At 44.3% G+C, this 16,708-nt stretch overlaps 1 protein-coding gene across 1 annotated transcript in view; it reads left to right on the top strand.

Annotated features, from left to right (window-relative positions):
• pax3a (paired box 3a) overlaps positions 1-16,477 on the top strand; it is a gene marked incomplete at both ends in the record, with an annotated part of 33,168 nt that extends 16,691 nt beyond the window's left edge. Inside the window, 5 exons of the mRNA XM_080726403.1 lie at positions 3,408-3,607; positions 5,316-5,481; positions 6,417-6,637; positions 13,858-14,121; positions 16,460-16,477. Of these exons, the coding sequence (XP_080582529.1) occupies positions 3,408-3,607; positions 5,316-5,481; positions 6,417-6,637; positions 13,858-14,121; positions 16,460-16,477 (869 nt within the window). The remainder of the gene's footprint in view (positions 1-3,407; positions 3,608-5,315; positions 5,482-6,416; positions 6,638-13,857; positions 14,122-16,459) is intronic.
• Positions 16,478-16,708: the final 231 nt, after the last annotated feature.

Raw genomic sequence — 16,708 nt, forward strand, 5'->3', positions numbered from 1 at the left:
GTCAGTGGTGCTCAACCTTTTTCATGTGAAGGACCCCCAAAATGATATGTATTTGGCCACGGACCCTCCATCTCAAAATATTTAGTTCCAGGGACCCCCCCCCCCCCCCCCTCCCCCAGAAGCAAAATTTTAGTTACAAATGTGCGCTTAAAAGATAGTTACCTTTACCTTTATTATCCCAAGGGGGAAATTAAACATACACATATTCAAAGATTTGCACACGTTTTCACGACTTTTCAGAAATAGCAGATCTATCTAGATCTGTGAGCTTGTGGATCTGCTATTTTACAATAGCTAAAGTATAAAATAAGTAAGGCCCCTCCACCTTGGGCCCTAGTAACTCAGTCCCACTCCCCCCCCCTCCCCTTGTGACGCCCCTGCATGGCACTCCCTCCCTGGTCAGCCTGTAATATAAAGAGCTCTGTTCCCAGCATCACAATCCTCCGTGGCGGCGGTCCGGAGCGCTAGCCTAGCGCAGAACTCCCGGGGTCCAAATCCTCATGTAATGCCCGGTCGGAATCACACTGGCAACCGGCACAAGCATTTCCTGCTTGGCTCCAGGGGCTCGGGGCATTTGGGGTGAGATGGTGGAGGAGGGGGGGTTTGAGAGAGAGAGAGACCCCCGCTCCCCCATGTATCTGACTTGGCACTTTTTTAATTAAAAAGCTTTAAATCTGGGCTAGAGGAAGAATGAACTGCAGTCTGCAGCTCCAAGATGGAGCCTGCAGACGGGCAGTGGTGGAAAAAGTACTCCAATGTTACAAGTGAAAGTCCGGCTTTCAAAATGTACAAAAGTATTGGTATAAAAGTGTACTTAGAGTTCCAAAAGTAAATGTTCAAATTAAGCAGGATGTCAAATTTCAAGTTTTCAAATGTATGAAAATCTTTTGAAAAAAGCAGATACAAGCTCACAATGTGTCGCAACGCGTTGCATTGTGAGCTTGTAGATCGGCTATTTTAAAATGGCTGGGTTGAAGTGGTTAATGTATCTTTTGTAATAATAATAATCAAAATCTACAAAGTAACTATAGTAAAGTTTTCAAATAAATGTAGTGGAGTATAAAAGACAATATTTGGATCTGAGATGTGGTGGAGTAGAAGTAAAAGTACTGGGAAATGGAAATACAAATGTACTTAGTTACTTTACACCACTGCAGATGGGCCCCTCTGACGGAGACTCTTTCTGCTCTTACACCTGTCTCCACTTTGAGTTACTTTCTCTTTCTCTCTTCTTTCAACCACACGAATCCTAGCATCCCTGTTGGGCATGTCATAGGTGAACATTTGGCCAAAATAAGGCAAAGAATGTACAAAATGATCAAGTATTTTGTATTTATCATTTAAAAAATGATTTAAAATAGTGAAAATAGCCGATCTACAAGCACACAACGCCTCGCGGTGCGAGCTATCAGCTATTTTCACTTGTTTTGTGCGACAGTCTGGTATGATGAGGCAGGGCTTTCATTTACAAAAAAACTTACAAATTTGAAACTTGGAGATACAAGGTTTCTGCCCAACAGTGACGATGGGGTTAAAGTAGTGAATCCATGGCTCGCCAATTTTAAAATCAGCAATTTTTGGCAAGCCGCATGGTTGGTGAAAAATTTGCAAATTAGTTTTTTTTCCTGTTTTTTCGAGGCAGAGGCGTCAATTAGGTATGGTAAGCTATGGCAGCTGCCATACCTTGGCTACAGGGGGAAATAATAAAATGTACTTTTCATTGTGCCTGTTGCTAAGGTATGGCAACATGACTGGTGTCTTGCACGACACCAGTCATGTTGCCATACCGTAGCTTTTTCTGAACTGATGCCAGCTGTTTCGAGGGACACCGCCTTACGTATGGCCAAGCATAGGCTATAAGTTAGGCTTTATTCTCTCCCTCTCAATATAGGTGTTTGTAGTCTGTCCGTCTGTGAGGGCCTAAAAGGTGCAGTGAACCTTCCTCTGACTGCAGTGAGCTTTAAGAGGTCCCTGGGGGTGGGTAGGAGGAGGAGGCCAATGGATTCCAACTCCTTCTGTCTGTAACCATCTGGGGTTCAAACATTGTCATACACACACTGACACACAGAGCATATCCACTGAAAGCCCACGGCCCAGACGTGGCAGATGCATGATTATGGCCTCTCTCTCTGTGTGTGTGTGTGTGTGTGTGTGTGTGTGTGTGTGTGTGTGTGTGTGTGTGTGTGTGTGTGTGTGTGTGTGTGTGTGTGTGTGTGTGTGTGTGTGTGCGCGCGTAAGAGAGAAAGCGTATTGCAGACATGTAATGGTGGACAATGGCAGGCTGTCACGCTAGTTTGAGGAGCCTAATCATTACTTAATAGACGGGTAACCCCCACCCCCACCACACACACACACACACACACACACACACACACACACACACACACACACACACACACACACACACACACACACACACACAAGCACACACGCTACCTCTTGGCCTCCAAAGCATTCACTGACTCCCTTCTGCTGAATTAGCTCCCAAAAGCTGTCTCGTCCAGTCCTCCAGTCTCTCGGTCCGTCCTGCCCCTTCAACTGAACAAACAGATTAAAGAAGCACCTGCAAAAAACGGGATGGGCGCCTGCCTGGATCTGGCTGTGGTGGGACCGTATCTCAATAACGCACAGCATGGATAAGGCCAGCAGAGACACTCCGGGAGCCCAGGGATAGATAGATGCCCTGAGGGCAGGGATCTGCACCTCTCTAATCCATGTTCAAGCAGCCTACGAGGGCTTTTGATCCCCTCAGGAACTGCTGGAGGAGTTTAAAAAAGGACCAGGAGGCCTACTAGTACCATACCTTGTCCTCAAACACTGTTGTCTTGGCCTATTTTATGTCATTGAACTGATTCACCTCGGGTCATATATATATATATATATATATATATATATATATATATATAGATATATATATATATATATCGGGTGGAAAGCTTGTATTTCCACAACAATTTGTTTTGTATTTATCATTTTAAAGATTATTTGAAATAGTGAAAATAGCTGATCTACAAGCGTACAATGCCTCGCATCTGCTATTTTCACTATTTTAAAATCATAAAATCTGCTATTTTCTCTATTTTAAATATATATATATACCGGTATATATATACAGGTATATATATACCGGTATATATATATATATATATATATATATATATATATATATATATATATATATATATATATATATATATATATATGCGACAGACATATGATGACGCAGACTAGTGCTTTACTTTACTTACTACAGTACTTCAACTTCCAAATTTGAAACTTGGAGATACGAGGTTTCTGCCTGACAGTGACAATAATATGTATATGGTATATACATACACCTAACACCGCTGTGGCAGAATTTCTACTGAATTTGAGCTGACTTAACGTGGGTTAATCTGTCGTTGCAGCCAGTCACTCGGACGAGGGTTCGGACGTGGACTCGGAGCCGGGCCTGCCTCTGAAGCGGAAGCAGCGGCGCAGTCGGACCACCTTCACCACGGAGCAGCTGGAGGAGCTGGAGAGGGCCTTCGAGCGCACGCACTACCCCGACATCTACACGCGAGAGGAGCTGGCTCAGCGGGCCAAGCTCACAGAGGCCAGAGTGCAGGTGAGAGACGCATATAGGCTACGCAGACACGCACACTTGGGCTTCCAAGTATATCGTGCACGTGAGAGATGCATACACAGACAAGCACATACAGTACAGTGCATACACTGTATATCATACGAGAGGGCTTCAAAGTATAGCGTGCACATGCTTGCAAGTAGATACTCACACCCACACTGACACACAAGCTACAGTACTCACTCATCAGGTCAGGTGCTAATCCTCAAGGATGTGTAACATATGGGTGCTGGTCAGGGAAATGCCCATCTTGTTAGAGAACTTTATTATAGCCGATAAACATATGTGGTGCCCTCCCCACGCACATGCCTTACACATAACAGACACGGAACCCTCGCTGTGCTATATGTCACCGCACGCAGTGCACTCTGTCTGCCCTGTCTGCATGGATACAGGAAGAGTGGGCAACTAAACATCATGTTAAATTGGTGACTTTTTCCAAAATATAAAAGAATTATCATGAAAAAAGGGATCTGATTTACAAGCTCACAACGCGTTGTTTCAACCAAACTTAAAATGACTTGTATTTTAGTTCTCCTGCCATGGATCTCTTCTCCAGTCCCTCCCTGACATTTTTAGTTTACCGGTAGTCTTTTTTCGTTGACAAAATGGTCAGTATATTCAGTAGGAGAAAAACGTGCTTGGCCACAATGCCTACTCTTTTGGTTACCCAGAAGAGTAGCCTTACCCAAAGCCCAGAAGTCTAAAATTTGGCCAATGGGGGATTCCCCGTTGGCTTTATTGGTAGACGTTCGGTTTCCCATGCCGGAGACGACGCAAGTTCGAGTCCAGGTGGTTACACTCATATACACTGAAGAGGGTTTCCTCCATTTCCTGTATTTGGCAGACTTCCTGTAAAAAAAAAGAAAAAGAAAAGGGCAGAGATTCCATCAAAGCCCTGAGATGCTTCATTCAGATAATGTATTACCAGAGGTGTTAAACAGCTGTAATAGCTTCATGGCTTGATTTACGTGATGCAGCTGATCTGAGCTCTCCTCTGCGAATGAATAAAAACGTCACTGTAGTTCCACTGCACTTTCCAGATGTTTAGATCACTATCTGATGAGCCCTGGGCTATGAATGAGAGCGACCCCCGCCACCCACCCATCCGCAGCGCACGCACGCACGCACGCACGCACGCACGCACGCACGCACGCACACACACACACACAAGCGCGCACTAGGGCATAGTGATTTTTAGTATTCGAATTATTCGACCTCAAAGTATTCGAATAGTCGAATATTCGACAGGCCAAACTATCAAATATTAAGTAAGCAAGAGGCGAACATTGTGAAAATAGCAGATCTACATGCTCACAACGCCTCGCAATATTTATCCTCGGAAACCGAGTCACATTAAATGTAATACCTACAATTCCAAGTGCTTGACAGGGTGGGGGTTCCCAGTTCAAATGTTTATTTTGGGGGTCACGGCCTAAAAAGGTTTGAGAACCCATGGTATAGACTAGAGCATTAACAAATTCATCCACCCGGAGCATTGACAACTCATTCTTATGACTTCCTATCTAGCCAAGCTTTAAACTATATATTCTTTTTACTCGAATATTCGAATATTTGGTGAATGCCCTAGCGCGCACACGCACAATACAAACAAATGTATTATGTAGAATAAGCAAAAAGCTTTGACGCTCACTTTTCTTTTCTCCTTTGTTTTTTTTTCGTCTTTCAGGTATGGTTTAGCAACAGGAGAGCTCGTTGGAGGAAGCAGGCGGGTGCTAACCAGTTGATGGCGTTCAACCACCTGATTCCCGGCGGTTTCCCTCCATCGGCCATGTCAGGCCTGCAGCCTTATCAGCTGTCAGAGAGCCCCTACCCACCCTCCTCCATAGCTCAGGGTAGGCACAGCTTGCCCACACACATTCACACTCTGTGCAGAAAGAAGAATGCACACCACCAGCAGGGGCCATCAACATGTAGCCTGGCTTGGCCAGAATATGCTAACTAACTGCAGTATATCCCCACCGTGTTTTAACATGGGTGGACTGTCTGGCTGTGCTAGGCTAATCAACATGACCGTACACACGGACATTCAGACAAATATGTCATGTCAGTGGTGGAAAATTATAGATTTTATTTTTTTACACACCATTATAATGTTCATATTATGATCATAAGACCCAACTGAATGTCAGTCTCCAGGTTTTCTTCAGAATATGAGTGACACTTACTACTACTACACCACTGTATATGGCATATTATTATGTGTTACAGACCTGTTATGGTCATTCAGGGATATTTCTGGTCATATTATTGTCTACTTATGTTGTATATCCGTGGGAAAAATTGAATTTTGACAAAAATGTCCACCAAAAGCCAGCATGTTGATGACCGCTGCACATCAGTCTTATACAATTACAATACAATTACATGTTGGAGCTTTTTAGTTATGCATGTCATTTAATTCAGTATTGTTGTTTGATCTCAATGTTATGCAAGTGCCCTGTTTTAACTTTTAACTTATTTGTTATAATGTAACTTATGAGGTACTATTTTCGCCGGTGCCTTACCCCTTTATCAATTATCCCTAAACTTATTTGCCTTTATTTACTATGTTGAAAAATAGTATGGCTATTTATTTGAAGTACAGTATTTTAAAATGTTTTTCAAAATAGTAAAATAAAGGCAAAGAAGTTTAGGGATAAGCGGTGAGGCACCGACGAAAATGGGGCCCCTAGTCTATTCTAGTTGTGTTTTTAAGCATTATCTTATCTTATCTATAATGTCTAAATAATCATCTCATATCTTCCCACCTGTCTCTCTCAAACGTCAGTGTCAGAAGCGTCCAACACTGTGCACAGGCCGCAGCCTCTCCCCCCCACGTCGGTGCACCAGGGTGGGCTTGGCCCGTCAGCGGGGGCCCAGGACGGAGGCTCGGCCTACTGCCTGTCCTCCGGACGCCACAGCTTCTCAGGGTACTCTGACGGCTTCGTGCCCCCGCCGGGACACTCCAACGCGGTCAACCCAGCCATCAGCAACAGTCTCTCTCCACAGGTTAGTGTAGCACTATAGTATACTGCAGTGGTTCTCAACCTGTGGGTCCCCAAATCATTTTGGGGGGTCCCCAGATGTTTAATGTGCAATGTTGTTTTCTCACTCAACAGTAAACAAACCAACATAAAGTTTAAGTGTATAGACTCTATACACTTGTGTTTCTGGGGCCTGTATTGTATTGTATTGTGTTGTACTGTAAAGTGATAATTTAAGGACTTTTAATAGCTCTAAAATAACAAATTAGACATTGGCCAAATTGTCATATATTAGAGGCAGAAATTGTGAAAATAGACGATCTACATACTCACAACGCCTCGCGTTGCGAGGTGTTGTGAGCATGTAGATCTGCTATTTTCGCAATAGAACTGCCTCAACTCTTGAGGGTGGGGGAGGGGGGGAGGTCCCCAGTTAAAATATGGTTATTTTAACTGTGCTGTGTTGTGCAATACTATACTGCTACACTAACCTCGCAGTATAGTATACAAGCACAACACAACACAACACAACACAACACAACATAACAAAACACCACATGACAGCCACAAACGCCCTGGGCATCCCAGGTGTGACCTCGGACGTGTCATTGCAATGAGAACCTTGTTAGTCTGGGGGAAACGCGTCGCATTTAGTTCATCTGCGCTGATGAATTTTAAATGTGGCACATGTCACTCTTTCAAGAGACAGACAGAGAGAGAGAGAGAGAGAGAGAGAGAGAGATACAGAGATACAGAGAAATAGAGAGGGGAGACGAGGATGGACGAGCAAGTCGAGTGATGACACAAATCAAAACTGAAAAGACAATTATGGTCGATTACACAGTCATCATGTGTCCATCAGTGGCTTCCCACCGGCGAGGTAGACGGACTAACAGGCGGAAAACGAGCTTTTAAACCGCCACAAAGGGCGGCTGCCCCCCATGCAATGCATGCTGGGTACGGTATCCCGCGCGAGAGAGATTCTCAGCCTTCTGCAGAGCACAGATAAAAAATAAAAAGAAAGAGAGAAAGAAAGAAACTGCCTCTGGCAACTCTGTCTCTCCCATACACACAAAAAAGCCCCAGGATGTGTATATGTTGACATAAAAAGAAAAAAACGTATCTGGCTCATCCACTTTGGTACACAGTCAGTGAGGCACCAGTATGGTTCGGAGCGATAATTTGTCTTGCTTTTGATATTTGAGTGATTGTTGAGTACCAGACGCCGCTGCTTCTTCTTTCCCCGGGGTTTTTCAGCCACGCACGGTTGTTTAGCTGATATTGTCGCTGTTGGGTGGAAACCTTTTATGTCCACTCAAAAACCTTCCTTTTTTAATTCTTTTTAAAGCGATTTAAAATAGTGAAAATTGCCGATCTACAAGCACACAACGCCTCGCAACGCGAGGCGTTGTGTGCTTGTAGATCTGCTATTTTCACTACTTTTGTGCAACACTCTTGTATGATGAAGTAGGGCCTCAAGTTACGAAAGAACATACTATTTTGAAACTTGGAGATACAAGGTTTTTGTCCGACAGTGGCGGTAGGTATTTAACGTCATCGGCCCCCGCAGGCAACACCAGTCAGTCGCTCCACCCTCGGCATGTGTGACCGTGGCTGTCAGTTCACACACCCACACAGGGTCAGTCGGTGGCTATACGTCTAATAAAGAGGTCAAAGGTGACGTGGGCCGGCGGATGGTTTGCACATTAGCCCCTAGCGGACTGCTAGCGCCCCAGAGCAGCCACCTCGCCATGCACAGGGGACGCCATCGCACGCCTGGAATGTTTGCTCCACAGCTCTGTCTCTGGAATTGCAATCACGCAATGTTCCACCGTCTTAATTGATTGGAATGGAGTAATCTATCCCCTAGTAACACACTGTGTAATTTATGCAAATGACTCACTTTGTCGGCTAATTTGTTTTAATTTATGTGTTCGTCGGCGCCACGTTGGATGTATGTGGCGGCGCGCTCATCTCCATTTCAGTCTAGGACGGAATTAATTTCCCTATTTTAACTCGATAAAAGGGAGGAAATGAGAATCGATTAGATGCAATGACATTGATAGCCAGCCACATGAAGAGCTCTTTTCTAGCAATTAGAAAACTTTACTTTTAGGATCGGTTTTCTTTTTTCTTTTCAAAGCCACAGAGCTTTCTCCATGTTGCCCTAAAAGTATATTCTTGGGTTACCCGCTACAAGTGAGGGATTATTAAACCACTTGATCCAACCATAATTTGTTTCTCAAGAAATGATACTACTGAAATATCTCACACTTCAGTCTCCATCGTGGTGGAAAATAAAGAAAAGAAAAGAAAGAAAGAAAGAAAGACAGAAAGAAAGAAAGAAAGAAAGAAAGAAAGAAAGAGTAGAAGAAGAAGAAGGAGGAGGAGGAGGAAAAAGGTGTCTCTAGAGCAGTGGTTCCCAAACTTTTCAAGCCGAGACCCAAAAGAGGGATTGGACTTTTGCCCAGCCCGGGACCCAAACTTAGCAGATCTATTTTCACTATTCTTCATTATCATTATTTGATATTTATGGAATTTCTTAGACCCAAACTTAGCAGATCTATTTTCACTACTTCTTCATTATCATTATTTGATATTTATGGAATTTCTTAGATTTTTTTAATGTACAGTACACATTTTATTTTAGTTATATTTTGTAAAATAATATATATATTTTGAAATATATATTTTTAAATGTATATTTCTTTTCGTGACCCATAAAAATCATTCCATTACCCACACATGGGTCCCGACCCACTGTTTGGGAAACGGGGCTCACTCAGTTCCAGATGTGGTGAGTTCAGATTAGAGGAGTCATGATAGGAATACGGTTTACTTTGGATAGGTGATAGTTAGACAGTCAGGCCTGTCTGCATGGGCCAGTGGAAGTGGCAGTGGCTCTGTCTAGTCACTAGTGGACTGCATGGGCCAGTGGACTGCTTGTGGTGCCCCCGTGGTGGTGGTGGTGGTGGAGTCTCTGGCGTCTGGCTGCTGATCTGCTGCATACCAGAGGAATTCGTTTTCACTGAGACAGCAAGCGGCCCAGGCTTTGCACCCCCCATGGGGGCCTAATCCCCGGAACAACCTCGAAACAGACACACCTCCGGGAACCGCCGCTGTTTCAGTCACAGAGCGACCGAGAGAGAGAGAGAGAGAGAGAGAGAGAGAGAGAGAGAGAGAGAGAGAGAGAGAGAGAGGACATACAGTACTGTAGCCTATATTTTCGTCCATGCCTTACCCCAAGTCCTTAAACTTCTTTGCCTTTTTTTTTACTATATTGAAAACATTTTAAACTACTTCAAATACTCAATCTACATCGACACAGTGTGAGCTTGTAGATCAGCTATTTGAACATTTCTAAAAAAAAATCTAAATGGTAAAAAATGCCTTCAATCACAAGGCGCTGTGCGCTTGTAGATCTATTTTCACTAGTTTTGAGCGACAGTCTTGTTTGATGAAGCAGGGCTTTACTTTCGAATAAGCGTACAGATTTGAAACTTGGAGATACAAGGTTTCTGCCCGAAAGTGACAATATCTTAAATTAATTTGCCATTTGATAACGTTGCAGCTTCGATGTTGGAAAGATCTCCAGTCGTTGTTTAAACGTTTGAATGTCGACATAGAATTTCGAATAATTTTTAGCGACTTTAAAACCCAATATTCTAAATGTATTTGTGCAAGTTGCCCGGCTCACACACACAATAATGTAAGGATAACTGTGTTGAGCCTCCCTCCCCTCACACACACGCACGCACGCACGCACGCACGCACGCACGCACGCACGCACGCACGCACGCACGCACGCACGCACGCACGCACACACACACACACACACACACACACACACACACACACACACACACACACCCTGCTGTGAGATGAATTGTGCGGTTTGACCTCCACGTGTTTTCCATTTGCTTGTAGCCTCACATCGCCGTGTTCTTTAAATGTGTGAGGTTCAACTCCTCTGACAGACTACTGTAAATTACTCTACGCTCACACACCTGACGTTGGCTCACCAAAACCAGTGGTGGAAAAAGTACTAGTAAGTTAAATGTCTAGATTTCAAATTTAATTGAGTAAAAGTACAAAATGTAGAAAGTACTCATCATGCAGAATATCCCATTTCACTAGTTTTCAAATGTATAATAGCTCGGATGTGACACATTGTGAGCTTGTGGATCGTCTAGTTTCAAATAGACAAAATGTATTTATTATTTAATATATGGCTGAAGTGGGTAATGAATGTTTTGTACTAAGTATAAAATAACATAACATAATATAAGAAGAAATTAATCCGAAGCCTATAGGTAGGGCAGCGGTAAACATAATAGTCCTCAACTTTGATATTAAATAACTGACAGTTGTAGCAGGGAATGTGTCCGCCTCCAATTTCGCTTGTTAAACGGTGCATTATCAGAGTGCAAAGGTCAGCGCTAGGCGCAAAGACGCTGTATTAAATCTGTGAATTAGTCATGGGAGTGTTTTGGGTGTGTTTTGGGAGTGCCATGGGTGTGTTTTTCATGAACGTAAAAGATAGGATAGCAGTAATATATTGTGTTTTTCAGTCTTGAGTCTCCCAGAATTGTCACCTATGTTGGACATGAGTGTGTGGTGTTGTGAACCCACCTCCATCTTAATCTGAATAACTTGACACACAAAACTGCGTTGGTTGTAAACTAATTGTACTTCCCCCAGCGCCGGGTGTAAAATAGGGCCCTTATACTGTTGACTCAGGGGACAGAAAGCAGACCAGTCCCAGATGACAGGAGAGTTCTACATGGTTCATAACGTTGCTTTGTAATTGTATCAATGTGGCTGTTGAATTTAAGTCTGAATTCAGTCCATACTTCACCAAGGTGTCTCTAGCTTGGTTTGTGTTTTTTTTTACATTACCGATTGAAGCCGAGCACTGACTTAACTCACTCAAGTTTAGTATTTGTTCACTGAGATGTTCATTGCACTTACTCAGTGATATGTATTGGACCACATCCTCCTGCTGCTATGGTTCTGTACATATGAGGCCTTCCACATGTACACACCACACGGAGCACCAACGCTTTGGCATATTTATGGTGTGGATGGTGTATGTATGCGCTCACGCCTGAGGGTGCGAAACTGCGAATGCAGGGGCGTCAATTGGGTATGGCAGGGTTATGCAGCTGCCATAGCCTGGGTCCAGGGGGGAAGATAAAAGTTAGTTCTAAATATGAATCCTCTAGTCTCTTTGACTATCTGTGCGGGTTATTATGTAGGTAAATTACAGTAAAATAACTACAAATGCAAAGTTTAACAAAATGGTCACTTTAACAAGGTATTATAATTATATTATAGGTATATATAATTATATATTATATCTTCTTAAAATAAATATATCATGCCTGTTGCTAAGGTATGGCAACATGACTGGTGAAGGCGCGCGTGCAAGACACCAGTCATGTTGCCATACCTTAGCTTTTTCTGAACTGACGCCACTGTGCGAATGCCTGTGTGTGTTTTATATTTCTGTGTACAAAATATGTCTTTTACAGTATATTTACTCTGAGTGTGCGTGTGCATGCCTGTGCCTGTGTGCCTGTGCCTGTGCGTGCGTGTGCGTGTGCGTGTGCGTGTGCGTGTGCGTGTGTGCGCGCGCGTGCGCGCGCGCGTGCACGCGTGTGTGTGTGTGTCTGGCCTATTTTTCCAGCTATAACATTATGTCACTCTTCCCACTTGTCGTTCCAAGTTGTTTTTGATAGTTTCTGAGATTTTGGTTTCTTTGTTGTTGGTTTCCTCAATGCTCCTCTCCTCTCCTCCCTCATTCCCTCCTTCCTCTCTCCTCATTCCTCTCTCCTCTCTTCTCTTCTCTCCTCTCCTCTTCCCTCTGTCCTCTTCCCTCTGTCCTCCTGTCTCTTCGCACTCTGTCTTTCTCTCAATCCATTTTTCAGCTGTTTTCACGACGTCGCTTCTCACGCAAACTGTTGTGCAGCTGTTCACAATGTATCACATCACCCCCTGACATCAGAACATAAATGCTTGGTGCACACGCACGCCACACGAGCACACGCACACACAAACACTTACGTTACATGTTGCCCTTTGGCCCTGCAAGGATATGGTCGATTTGGTTGGCATTAAACTAAAAGACAGAATAATGTTTGTGCACATGTGTGCCTGTGTTTGTGTGAGAGAGAGGAGAGACAGAGAGACAGAGAGGTGATTGCATTTTTAATTTAATGTTTCCTTTCCAGTAGGTTTAAGGACCGTCTCATAATTCCATACTATGAAACATTAAATTTGATTCGGATATAGATTCTAATGTAAAACTACTGTTAAATAGACTATACTGTTCACTTAATGCAGTGATAAAAGCTCTACTCTCCTCAGCTCCACAAGATGAATCTTGCAGAAATCAAACAAAGCCAAACTGGGAAGGAGGAAACTGAACTGTGTTCCCTGTAGACAATGTCTGGTCTCCGGCCGGTCAGCGAGGAAACAGATTAAAGAGAACCACGTGTGTGGCTGGGGCAAGAGTAATGTGTTTCTGATGCTCCGGACTAGGAGAGAATCTACACTTTAACTGACCTCAGCGTAATGGGAACGGTGGTTGACCGGTGGTCAGCAGTACCAAGGGTGGGAAATCCATCGTCGGTTGCACAGCGGGGAATGGAACCAGTTGTGCGATTTATTCATTTCTTTGCCCTGACAAATTCCTCATTCACTCGTCTTGGCGGTGTTGCGTTATTTAAATTATGAAACCCAAGGGACTCTCGTCCAGTCTACATCATACCTCATCACCGTGCAGTGTATGGCCTGACTGCACGAACATGGCACAGCTGGAAAACCCATCCTTTCTCAGACAGTTTGGATACGCATCTGTATCTATTCTATTCTGTTCTGTTCTGTTCTATTCTATTCTATTCTATTCTATCGTCACTGTTGGTCAGAAACCTTGTGTCTCCGCGGTTCATTTTATTTTATTTTTTTCGTGAAGCAAAGCCCTTCTCCATCATACGAGACAGTCGCACAAAACTAGTGAAAATAGCAGATCTACAAGCACACAACGCCTCGCACGTGTGCTTGTAGATCATATATTTTAACTATTTTAAATACATTTTAAATTTATAAATACAAAAAGAGCGATTTTGGACAAGGTTTCCACCCGACAACAACGCTATTCTATTCTATTCTAGCCTAGTCTAGTCTAGTCTTGTCCATTGTATTCTATTTGTCTAACCAGTGTTCTTCTCTATCTCCCGTCAGGTGATGGGCCTACTGAACCCTGGAGGAGTGCCCCACCAGCCCCAGAGTGACTTTGCCCTCTCCCCCCTGACCGGGGGCCTGGAGCCCAGCAGTGGCATGGCTGCCAGTTGTCACAGTTCCCAGCGCTTGGAGGCGCTGCCGGGGCTCACCAGCATGCCCGCCCTGCCCAGCTCCCAGTCCTACTGCCCGTCCGCCTACAGCTCCTCTGCGTACGCCGTGGACCACCATCCCTCCTACCAGTATGGACAGTACAGTCAGAGCAAGGTACGGCCCACACAACAACTCTCTGCCCTTTACCTGAAAACAGAGAACCGCTGCTCCCGCAGTGACCCGTGCCAAATTTTGTCGGGAGTTTAGTGGATTTTTTTGACCCGGCATGCGAGCTTGACTTCTGACTAACACTGTTATATATTTGATTAGTGGTCACGTCCCCCTGCAGCCTCCTCCCTGTCTTTGGGGACTGGTGTTTGGTTTTGATTTTCTGACTCATAGCCTGCGTTAATTGCGAAGGCAATGCTGATGAGAGAGGTTCTCAAATCACCCAATGGGGGGGGGGATGCTGAGATTACATGTAGCATGTTAGCACTATAGTGGCCAAACTACTGCATGTTTACATTACCGCGGCGCGGGTATCCATGAGGTCTGATCCGGAGGAATGTCAGGACATTATGCCAGCCCAATACACACTCACACACGCACTTTTTGTTCACTATGCCCTTTCATGACCCTGTGTGATGAGGCTTGCCCATCAAAACCCTGGGCTAGCTCACCTAGCCATGTAATGACCCCTGTGTAACGAAGATACCCGGCCCAAAAAAATGAAAGGAGCCGCTTCCCCCAAAGCATGTTTGACAGGCGGGAGGAGAGCGCGTGGGTCTGGGGCTGGGGGTGGTGCAGTGGTGGGGGGCTAGGCTACCACATGTTGACTCGCCCATCAGTGGGGACATCTTGATGTCATTAATTTGGCCAGTCCTAAGAGGGACCCGCGCACACACACACACACACACACACACACACACACACACACACACACACACACACACACACACACACACACACACAGAGAGAGTGTGTGTTGTAGAAAGTGCTCTTTAACGGGGAGCGATTATGGCCCTTGGCAGGCCAGGATTAGAACCATGTGTCCCAGTGGAGGTCAGAACAGAGCCAGAGAGCTATACGCAAAACCCATACAGAAGATAAATATATATCATATGCCTCAAAATACACAGGAAATGGACAGAAATGTATAATTTCTCTAAGAAAGACATACACAGCAAGGAAGAAAATATACATTGATCGGCCAAATGGGTCATAAACATATTTTTGGTTATGTAATATTTAATTTATTCTATTCATATTTATTTTCGTTCGGTTCAGCTCTGCCATGGTTCAAAGCTTATAGGTTAAATGAGTGATAAATAAGTGTTTGAAAAGGCCTTTCATATAGTGTTTCATGAAGATGTTATCCAACAAGCAGCTGAGATTCCACGCGCCATGCCTGCTCACATTAATATCCTCATTGCATCTGTCATCAACATACTTGATACTAAATCATGTCACTTGATGTCTCACTCTTCACTGAGAAACACCTGTCAAGTACTACTCCTCTGACTACTGTTATGACTAGTTTTATAGCCTAGTTTTTCGTACCCCATAACTATCGGACAGTGACATAATTATTGACAGGGACGTGCTGGCCATTGGGAAAAGCGGGACAACTCCCGAACTGACGGTTCATTCCCGGCCGGTCCAGGCCGGCCATTAGATTTTATTTTTTAATAATAATAAAATGTCGGCCTTCGTTACATTTTGGGGGCTGGGCGGCCAACAAAGTAAATCGTCACTGTCGGGCAGAAACCTTGTATCTCCAAGTTCGTAAAGCAAAGCCCTGCTTCATCATACAAGGCTGTCGCACAAAAGTAGTGAAAACAGCAGATCTACAAGCACACAACGCCTCGCGGTGCGAGGCGTTGTGTGCTTGTAGTAGCAGCAGCGCTATAGAGAGAGATCTCTCTCTATAGCGCGCAATGAGGGCCTCTACAACTCTTTTTCCCGGGCTGAATCAGGGGCCCAGCACGTCCCTGATTATTGACATCAATAAACGGAGGAAACATCTTATAAGTTATAATAGTATTTGGGTTTATTCCAGGGAAGGGATCTCACAAGCATCAGAACGACATGGTTCCAGATCAGTTCTTCATACATTAACACAGTGATACAAAGGTTTTATACACATTGGGGGTTACGTATGACGTCTTTACGTCAAGCCATCAGTCGATATATTAAGGTGCTCCGTTTCCTAGGCAACTAGGGTTGGTGTGACAACAAAACTTTAAACAACTCCGGGGTCAACTTGATATTATGGCTTTCTGTGAGAGATTCTAACAAAACAATGCTGATAACAGCCTCAGAGGCACAGACATTTTAACCAAATGGATACTCCATAGACTAGGCTGGCTACCCAATATGAAGGAGCACATACAAATGAAATATATATCTACACAAGAGTGATAAATACATATTTTCACTATCACTAGGCATCCTAAAAATTGTCCAAGTAGTTCTTAAACCCATTGTGTCCTCTTTCCATTCTTGTCTATAGGTGCCTTTCATCATATGAAGCCCCAGCATGGTCTGAGCAGAAGATTTCCTCTGGCCAACTATATATTCTTCTCAAGAGAGTGCACCCAACCTCCCCCGCCCCACCCTATGTACCCCGCTGGGACCCAATGCCATGCAGTCCTCCCAAAGCCCTGAGGAGACGGTGACAGTGAGGAGGGGGGTTGCGTTAGAGCGAGGTGCCCCGCATGCATTGTGGACACGAAGAGAGCTGGGATGGATGGAAGGGTGG

Source organism: Nannobrachium achirus (genome assembly GCF_963921795.1).
Source record: "Nannobrachium achirus genome assembly, chromosome: 5".
Classification (NCBI taxonomy): domain Eukaryota; kingdom Metazoa; phylum Chordata; class Actinopteri; order Myctophiformes; family Myctophidae; genus Nannobrachium; species Nannobrachium achirus.